The sequence below is a fragment of the Oreochromis niloticus genome, unplaced genomic scaffold (assembly GCF_001858045.2).
Source record: "Oreochromis niloticus isolate F11D_XX unplaced genomic scaffold, O_niloticus_UMD_NMBU tig00008834_pilon, whole genome shotgun sequence".
Taxonomy (NCBI): Eukaryota; Metazoa; Chordata; class Actinopteri; order Cichliformes; family Cichlidae; genus Oreochromis; species Oreochromis niloticus.
The window spans coordinates 763,571-773,423 of NW_020329461.1; the positions used below are offsets into that span (position 1 = coordinate 763,571).

The 9,853-nt window shown below is 39.6% G+C and overlaps 1 protein-coding gene across 1 annotated transcript; it reads right to left on the bottom strand.

Moving 5' to 3' along the window:
- Positions 1 to 6,772: 6,772 nt before the first annotated feature.
- LOC109197013 (ribonuclease inhibitor-like) lies at positions 6,773 to 8,883 on the bottom strand. The gene is made up of 4 exons (XM_025905134.1): positions 8,843 to 8,883; positions 7,628 to 7,801; positions 7,219 to 7,392; positions 6,773 to 6,983 (listed from the first exon to the last, which is right to left on the bottom strand). Exons 1-4 carry the CDS (start codon positions 8,881 to 8,883, stop codon positions 6,788 to 6,790), a joined length of 585 nt encoding a protein of 194 aa, XP_025760919.1. The 3' UTR covers positions 6,773 to 6,787.
- Between the last annotated feature and the right edge of the window lie 970 nt (positions 8,884 to 9,853).

Genomic DNA, 9,853 nt, shown 5'->3' on the forward strand with positions numbered 1-9,853 from the left:
GGCATCATGGGCCCTGAAACCACCATTCCCAGGTCCACTGCCTTCGCTCTGACCCTCTCTAGCCGTCCCCTGACTCAGCAAATTAGACAACAACCTCATGTCGTCTAGGTGGTCCAGTAATAAAACGCCAGCTCCCACTTGAAAACACTTCATGCTTAAGTGGTCTCTGCTCCTTTTCTGGGTCCCGCTCTTGTGGGAAATCTTCTCCTGTAAGGGATAGAAAACAAACAGCCTCTCTCTGCTACACCTCACTAATCTACTGTGTTCATCTCATGTTCCTTTAACTATTCAAACTTGGCTCACAATATCATGTTCTGGGCTTTATCCTTTATATTAACTTTACTTAATCTCAATACTCTTTATGTGTGTGAGCAACGCTTTTAGTTCTATTAAACACACCCCAGGTAAAATATACACCATCCCCATGTCAGCCTAAATCTCCGCTAGAAAGCACACTTCAAAATTTCTATCAGGATTTATGCCTCTTTTTGCTTCAAGCATATACATAACATGCAAAAGTTACTGTTAATGCCAGTTAGACAAGTTTCCATTATCTACAACATTTTGTTTCACTGTCTCAGTAGTTGCTAGGCAGAAACAAAGCAACATGTGTTCCACCTTTACCCTATAAAATAAATCTCTGTCATGTTTGTGTCTGTAAGCATGTTTTGCATTCATTCATTACACTCCACGCCATCCCTGCAAGTTAGGAGCTGTACAGTTAAAAGCTAAATGAATTCCAGGCCTTTGGCCTCGCCTATGTTTAAATCATGTGTGTTTGTAAGCGTGAATGCTGTTTATCCTTCTGTTGCTCCAAGTCCCCAGCAATATATCGACTGAGACATCGCGCTCGTCGAAGCTTGTGACCTTAAATGGACCGAACATCAACTCTGTTAATGAGCACGATTGCAATGTGTAAGAAAAAATCATTTCTACATATATAATCTCCAATATTATTCATTTGAGTCAGCGACACTTTTAACACTCTGTTAAGAAGCTCTCTCCTCTACCCTAGAAATAAATCTATGTAATATCTGTATGTGTAAGCCTGCATTATAACCACTTATCCTAGAAATCAAAAAGAAATAAAACCTTTTCTACTCCTAACATCTTCGCTAGTTTTCCCCAAAGCATATCTTTTATTCAAAAATGTCCCCCAATTTCCCTTTAAATTTGGTGTACAACTTCTCATGAACACCGGCATTTTATCTTCTAAACAGGATTCAGTTCATTTTACTTTAAAAATAACTTTATTTAAAACTAACAATTTCTGCCTCAGGTTTACCATATCTAAATTATCAAAAACTCAAAAAGTCATAAAATGATCCTAGAACCCATTTCAAATTACCCCTTAAATTCCCCCTTTATATTTGGACACATCAGATGTGTCCAAATAAATAAAAACTCAAAACTCAAAGTGCATCACCCGGGCTTAAGAAATTAAAGGAAAACGGTTAGTCATATCATCTCTCAGAACAGCTCAGCCATCCTCCTCTCTGCTCCGGCCCTGAAAACCTGTGTTTAAGGAATGAAATCAATTTAATCATTATGTCAAATCTTCTCGAACTCCTTGCTCCATCGAACTCTGGATCCTTGGAATTTCCTGGAAACAAAACCTATACTTTACATTTCATACTCAACACTCCCCCTTTATGATCCAATCTGTGTTACAACAAAGAAAACTTAAAACAGAACAGTCATCAATCATGTGTTTCTTCAGTTAATGGTAACATGAGTTATATCAAAAAATGTTTCCCTTTTAGCATTTAGCATTTTATAATGTAATATCATAATCCAACCCCAGTAAATAAAACAAAAATTCCCTCCAAGCAAACATCAGCATCCCCAGAATTAAGTCTTCCACTTGTCCTGCTTATGGCAAAAGCAAAACAAAGCATCCCCTTTCTTTTCCTCACATGGTAAATTGTCTGTCCACATTTATTCATCCCCACCTTAGTCCAGTCACTCACATTCACTCACATGCATTCACACCTGATATTTTTGCTGATACCGCAGCCTTCTGCGTACGTCATCAGATGCTCCACATCAGCAAAATGAGCTCATTCGTTTGTTTTATTTCGTTTTCCTTTTTAGGAAAATAGTTCTCTATACTTTTGACTGGATTGAATCGCTACAATCCTTTTTTAAACAGAGACTCGCCGCCAATCAGGTCTCCCCCTCAGCCAATTTATAATCTGTAAAGCCCACCTGATTTTCGTACTCGGTAATTTTGTCAGCGCCGTCAGTTCACTCTCTTCCAGGCCTGCTTAGAACAAAAATGAGAAAAAAGAGAGCTGATTATTAGCTCATCAAAGTACAAAACAAAATCACCTGACAGGTTTTTTCTGAGTGCACTACTACAAAAATTGTTGGGCCCCTCTCAGACATATCCATGTCTAATCAAACTCCCTCTCTCGAAATAAAACAACAGCCTCAAAAATCTGAAACAATCTTAAATTTCACCCGTTCAACACACCGAAAACCTCGTCAAAAGATCAAAGACCGTTTGCACAATGTCTCCCTTCCTCACTTTTCCATGTTTTCATTCAGCATAAAATATAAACCGATTTCAACAACGTATCATCCCTAAATTATAAATTTCCTGTGCAAATCTGCCCCTCTGAACAGACCTGACCACCGTAATCAAATATCCTGATACTTTACCATTATATATTTTGCCAACAGCCACCGCTCTCTCTTGAACTGAAAGCCTCCAAGACACAGACACAGGAAGTGTCTTTGTCACTACTTACTCCAGCTAATTTGCATAGTGACTCACAGCTCAACAGCCAACTTGACAAGAGAAATACATGTTTAAACCTTATCACATTATTGAATTATTTTCATTTTCTTTCTATAGTAATCACTGGTTTTAATCACTCAGTACGAGAGCACTCCTAAGTCACCCTTTCAGACTACTTTAATCACTCTTCTTTTGTTTTTTCCATCTATTTTATTAAACATTCACACCATTCTCTCACTCATACAAGCAGCAAGCTGATCTTCATTGCATATACTTGTGTTCTTAGCCAGGTTTTCAATATCTATTGCATTAAGCTTCATGAGCTTGTCTTTGTAAGGTTAATGCATTCTCTATTTGTGTGTGTTATTTTTGCATCTATGGCTTCGCAGTCTCTCAGACTCCTTCCCAATTCTCCAATTAAGCAGTCAGTTTTCTCTTTCCCCGAATTACTAGCCCAAATTTTAATTACCCACCTAGAATAACCGCCCTCCTGGTCTTCAGCCAGGAGTTAGGGCTTACTCTTCAGGTTCATGGACACATCATGCTGTGAACAATTCAACTAGAAACTTGCCTTAACATATCCATTGGTGTTAACCTCTAATTTCTTCCGACTGCTGCCGTGGAGAATTGGTCCAAGTCTGCTTTGCTCCTGAAAATAACAAAACTAAGACATTTTCATTATTATCACGAGTGCTTAAACGACCCACTTCTCTCTCTTTCCTGTCACAAATACCAGTTATGTCATGTTTATATCATGCATGCCATATGATCATCTTAATTAAGTGTAAGCGGCATCTTCATTGCATCCTATATTGTACTAATCATTGCATTTTTATGTACTCATATTTAATTTATGCATCTTTTCACTGAGCTTTAGATTCAAACTATCTCACTTCTGATTCATTTCAAAATAATTTCACATGTAACACTTTGTGTGTGTGTTTTCTATTCGTGTTTACCTCTTTGTTGTGATGTGGTGGACATCCCTAAACAATCATGAGTTCAGGCTTCAATTTCAATCCAATCATATCCTGTATTCTCACAGTCAAACACGTCCAGCTTCATCTCTCACTGGTCCTCTTTCATTCACAGTGTCCTGTTCGGGCTTCAAAGCTCCAACAAACACAGTCTCAACTCAGCTGTTGTCTTCTTCTCTGTTTCTTTACAGTCTTTTCTTTTAAGTTAAGTCCCAGCATGGCAAAGTATCACATTCAGTGCCTTCAGTCTTATTTTCGTTTGTTCTGTTTTCTTCTCCATTCATCTTTTCAGTCTTCTCTTCCAAGATTGCTCCAAGCTTGGCAAATATGAGAGTCAGTGCCTTCAAGCAGACATATCACACTGTTCTTCACCAGCATGCATGTTGCATCACGTGCTTTGTTTCATACTGCTGGACTCATCAGTCGTCGTCAGTGTTACTGCTTTCGCTTGCACTGTCTTTTAGCTTCAGTTAATTCTTCAAGTCCACGAGGCAGCACAGTCAGCATGCACACATGGACATTACATGGCTCTCATACACATGAACATTCACAGTGTTCATCAAAGTGAAAGCCCGGGGGAATGAATTGTCTGTGGTGTCTGTTTTTTTGTTAACAACACTCTGTATCGTCTGCCTGAAGGAAGAAATGTGAACAGTTTATCTCCATGATGTGAAAGGTCTGTAGAGATGTGTTTGTCCCTCATTCTGGACCTTTACAGGTCCTGGATGGAGGAAAGACAGCACAGATGAGCCTCTCTAAAGACCTTATTGTCTGGCCCCGTCATGCTTCATGACTGAGGCCAACCAGACAGTGACTGATGGAAACAGGACAGACTGGATGATGCCATTTCTCCAGACTGCACAGGGTTATATCTTTGGATTAGTTATGACACTAAAAATCTGGAATAAAGTGATTAAAATATGTGGTAGTGAACAAATACTAAAAGTATTTAGATGGTGTGCTTATGACACAGATTTTAAACCAAATGAAAGTGATAATAGATTTCAGTCCTGGATAGAGAGTGGATTAACAACATTCTATTCCTTCACACATAAAGGGACACTACAGAGCTTCCAGTCTTTACAAACAAGAAATGGCTTAAGACAAGTAGACTTCTTCAGGTTTCTTCAAATGAGGGATTATTTTAACAAACATTGTAATATCCCAAACCCAAATACGGTTGAGTCTGAAATTTTTAAGGTGGTTAAATTAGCATACGATAGTTCCCTGAGAAAGGCAATCTCCAAACTATATAATGTGCTTCTTCAAGCAAGGAAGGACACTACTCAAAATGTCAAGATTAAATGGGAATTGGAATCGGGGATGGGTATAACAAATGAGAATTGGGAGAGGATTTGTACATTTCATTGGTACTCAACAAGTTCTTTATCTTGGAGAGACCATTGTTGGAAGAACATTATTAGATTTTTTAAAACCCCTCATCAAATTAAATATAAAAATGGGACAGCTGAATGCTGGAGAAGATGTGGATCAGAAGAAGCACATCATTATCATATCTTTTGGGACTGCCCCAACTTAAAAAATTACTGGCTGGGAATTCACAAAACTTTGTGTGAGGTCTTTAAGATAAAATTTGACATCAATTTTGTAAATTTGTATTTGGGTTTGGTCGCTGGCTCGGTCCGGGGAGGGGATACAAAACTTTTACAAGCGCTATTAGCGGCCAGTAAAAAATCAATAACCAGAAAGTGGTTAAATCCAACTCCGCCAACACTTGATGATTGGTTTAATGCGGTCTTCGAAATATTTAAAATGGAAAAAACGACATTCTTTTTAAAAATTCGAAAAGACAAATTTTACAAAATATGGAATAAATGGATTAGTTTTGTGTCCCCCATCCGCCCTGAATTTAGATAAGACCGGCTCTGAATTGGTGTATCTCCCATGTATCGTACAATGTTAGGTTGACCCTCAACTTCATAATAGGTACCTAATGTAGTCTTTGTAAATAAGGTAAACATGCTGCATTATGTAACATAATGTCAAACCACGGAGTTTATTTTATTTATTTTTCTTTTGTTACTTATTTCTCTTTTTGTTGATGTTATTAGATTGTAAAACAAAAGGATTAAGAAAGAGGTGTTTTCTTTCTCTCTTTTTGTTGGTGTTTATTTGCTTGCTTGTCCGTTTTTTGTCATTTTTTGATTGAATGGTGTTGATGCACTTTGTGATAATTTTACTTTCCCCTTTTCTTCAATAAAAATATAATTAAAAAAAAAAAAAAAAAAAAAAAAGGATTAGTTATGACACATTCATCAACACGATATCTCCAGTCATTGGAGGAAATAGAAGAGGACAAAAAAGTCAAATTTTTACTGGAAAAAACACAAACATGTTTAACCAATCACTGTGTACTTTTTAAAAAATTATGCACAAGTTTTGCAAACAACTATTTGTCTAAAAATGAAGCCGATGCCTCAGGCCGTTTTTATCTAACCATTTCAAACTATTTACAGAACAATTAGGTGCTCTGCATCAAATAAGAAGCCTCACAAATGATTCGTCCCACTGCAAAAATAGTTTGTGTCACTATAAGACAGAGGAGAACAGCACAGGGATAAACCTGCAGGTCTGACAGCAGGAGGTCCTGTCTTCCATGTGGAGACAGCGTTTACACTGCAATCTGCCTTTGGTGGCTTTAAGGCAGCAACTGTGACGTTCACCATAGAACTGACACACAACACAACCACTACACTACACACTAACTACACACTAACTACACGCCAACTACACACTACACTACAGACCAACTACACAACCACTACACACTACACTACACACCAACTACATGCCAACAACACACGATCTACACACTAACTACACACCAACAACACACCAACCAAGCTCCAACCAGGAGGGTACAAACGTGATCCAGGGGAGAAAACTGTGCTGAAACTTTAACGTATATGTTCTCTTTGATAAATATTAGGAGTTAGTAAAGTAGTAAAATACAGGACCTTTGGGTTAGATATAAGGTGATTTGACAAATCATGTCTGTTGTAAATGAATAAGCCATTATCGATGTGACTCAGGTTTTAAATCATCATCAGAAAAGACTGAATCCTGACCTGAGAATTCCCAGTGTACACTTTGGACTCTCCACCGCAGAAAATAGAAGCTTCAGTCCTGAATCCTGCAGGTTGTTGTTACCCAGGTCCAACTCTCTCAGACTAGAGGACTGGGAGCTCAGCACTGAGGACAGCGTTTCACAGCTTCTGTCTGACAGGTTACAGCCACTCAGTCTGAAAAAATGATGACAAGAAGACATGAAACACTTGTGTTAAAGTACATTCATGGTGCCATAAGGAGCTACTACATTTACAATATTTCAACACTGTTTTAGGACATGCTGGAATCCTGTTGCTTTATGCTACAAAAGAGTGGCAGTTTACTGTGACTTATTATGTGAATATTTTCCAAATGAAATTAAATAAATGACACTAATTGATTAAAAAAATCGATAGCGCTTGATCTAACCTCAGTGCTTCCAGTTTGCAGTATTGACTCTTCATCCCAGCAGACAGAAGCTTCAGTCCTGAATCCTGCAGGTTGTTGTTACCCAGGTCCAACTCTCTCAGACTAGAGGACTGGGAGCTCAGCACCGAGGACAGCGTTTCACAGCTTCTGTCTGACAGGTTACAGCCACTCAGTCTGAAAAAATGATGACAAGAAGACATGAAATACTTGTGTTAAAGTATATTCATGGTGCCAAGAGGAGCTACTACATTTACAATATTTCAACACTGTTTCAGGACATGCTGGAATCCTTTTGCTTTATGCAACAAAAGAGTGGCAGTTTACTGTGACTTATTATGTGAATATTTTCCAAATGAAATTGAATAAATGACACTAATTGATTAAAAAAATCAATATCGCTTGATCTAACCTCAGCGTTTCCAGTTTGCAGTATTGACACTTCATCCCAGCAGACAGAAGCTTCACTCCTGAATCCTCCAGGTTGTTGTTACCCAGGTCCAGCGCTCTCAGACTAGAGGACTGGGAGCTCAGGACTGAAGACAGAGTTTTACAGCTTCTGTCTGACAGGTTACAGCCACTCAGTCTGAAATCAAGTGGAAGGGAGACAAGATCAACAAAACAAATCACAGCTTCATTGCTTTTTTTGTTGTTTTTAAGCAGAAATCAGTGAGGTGCTGGTAGATTCTGTTCTTTTGGTTTATCACCCAATAACAAGCACATACACTAATATTCGTGACTTTTGTAATACTAGCATTTACAATGCAAAGCAAAAGTGATCACAGATTGAAGGGGCCTGAACACTAGAATACAGTGACTTTTAAGATGACCTGTTCTTCCAATTTCCAACAACAGATTATACCCCAACCTTACAGTTAAAAATAATTCTTTATCTCATCCTGAATCTTGGTGAACCTCCCCCCAGTTTATTAAAATGAAGTGGTACTGAAGTTGGTGTTAGTGATGTGTGATGCCACTGATTTCCTTTCTCATCCAATACAAAGTAAAATTCAGGCTGGTATCTGCGATACTGATGAAAACTATTCCTTCAGAATCAATACAAGACATCATAAGAAAATACGATGTTTTGTATAACATAAAAAGCCTGAATTTTAAAATATTCAATTAATAATCAAAAACAGATATGACTGAAAATAATAAAGCTGAGAAACATTTTATGGCCATTGTTATGGGCCATTCGATCCTTTTACAACCATTGCAAGAGCTTGGTCCGTATAGCCGGCAATAAGTGGGACTCGTTTCTGGTGGGTGATGGGCTCCGCCAGGGCTGCCCTTTGTCACTGATTTTGTTCATAATTTTTTATGGACAGAATTTCTAGGCGTAGCCAAGTGGCGGAGGGCTTTCACTTGGGAGGTCTCAGAATCTCATCTCTGCTTTTCACGGATGATGTGGTTCTGTTGGCTTCATTGGGTGATGGAACGGTTTGCAGCCAAGTGTGAGGCAGCGGGAACAAGGATCAGCACCTCCAAATCTGAGGCCATGATCCTCAGCCTGAAAAGGGTGGCGTGCCCACTCTGGGTCAGGGACGAATTCCTGCCCCAAGTGGAAGAGTTTAAGTATCTCGGGGTCTTGTTCACGAGTGATGGGAGAAGGAGGAGGGAGAACAATAGGCGCATTGGTGCTGCAGCTGCAGTGTTGCGGACCATGTACCGAGAGCTGAGTGTAACAGCGAAGCTCTCAATTTACTGGTTGATCTACGTCCCTACCCTCACGCTATGGTCACAAGCTGAGGGTAGTGACCGAAGAGTAGAGTTGCTGCTCCTCTGCATTGAAAGGAGCCGGCTGAGGTGCTTTGGGAATCTGACAAGGATGCCTCCTGGGCGAGGTTTTCCGGGCATGTCCCACCAAGAGGAGGCCCCGGGGCAGGCCCAGGACACAGTGGAGAGATTATATCTCTCGGCTGGCCTGGGAACGCCTTGGTAATCCCCCGGACAAGCTGGAAGAGGTGGCTGGGGAGGGGGGGGCTGGGCTTCTCTGCTTGGGCTGCTGCCCCCGCGACCCAGCCCCGGATAAAGCGGAAGAAAATGGATGGATGGATGGAGTTATTTTCTCTCTTTTTATTATATTAAATATTTTGAATTGTATTTTTGTTGCTTAAAGCCAACAGCTGCTGTTTTACTCCCAGTACACTGTATATTTTTAAAATAGCTAGTCTACAGTCAACTTTAAATAATCTACAATTTGAACAAATGGGATTTGTATTTTTAAAGATGCAGTGAATTCCCATCATTTAATCATAGACACAAAAACCCGGAGCCTGGATTTAAGTCACTTTACAAAGTTTAGCAACCGTGCTATACAACACTACCAGGTCCATATTTCCTCCCTCTATACCGGGATAGTACCTGCCTGCAGCACTACTCTGTGTTAACGTTTAGTGTTGGACGAGGTTGTCACCCCTGCCACATTTCTCACAACTAGCATCTTGGCAGTTTGTGGAGATGAAATGTCTTCACACATGACTCGCTTGGGATCAACTCTTGAGTGAGCGAGCACACGTCAGCTGTGAAGCTTTTTTACAGCTGTATTTCACATATTACTGTGACAGGTGGGAGAAGTAGTTCCTACTAATCATTTAGACAATACCAACAATGCAGTTACTTTCAACTGTGTTCC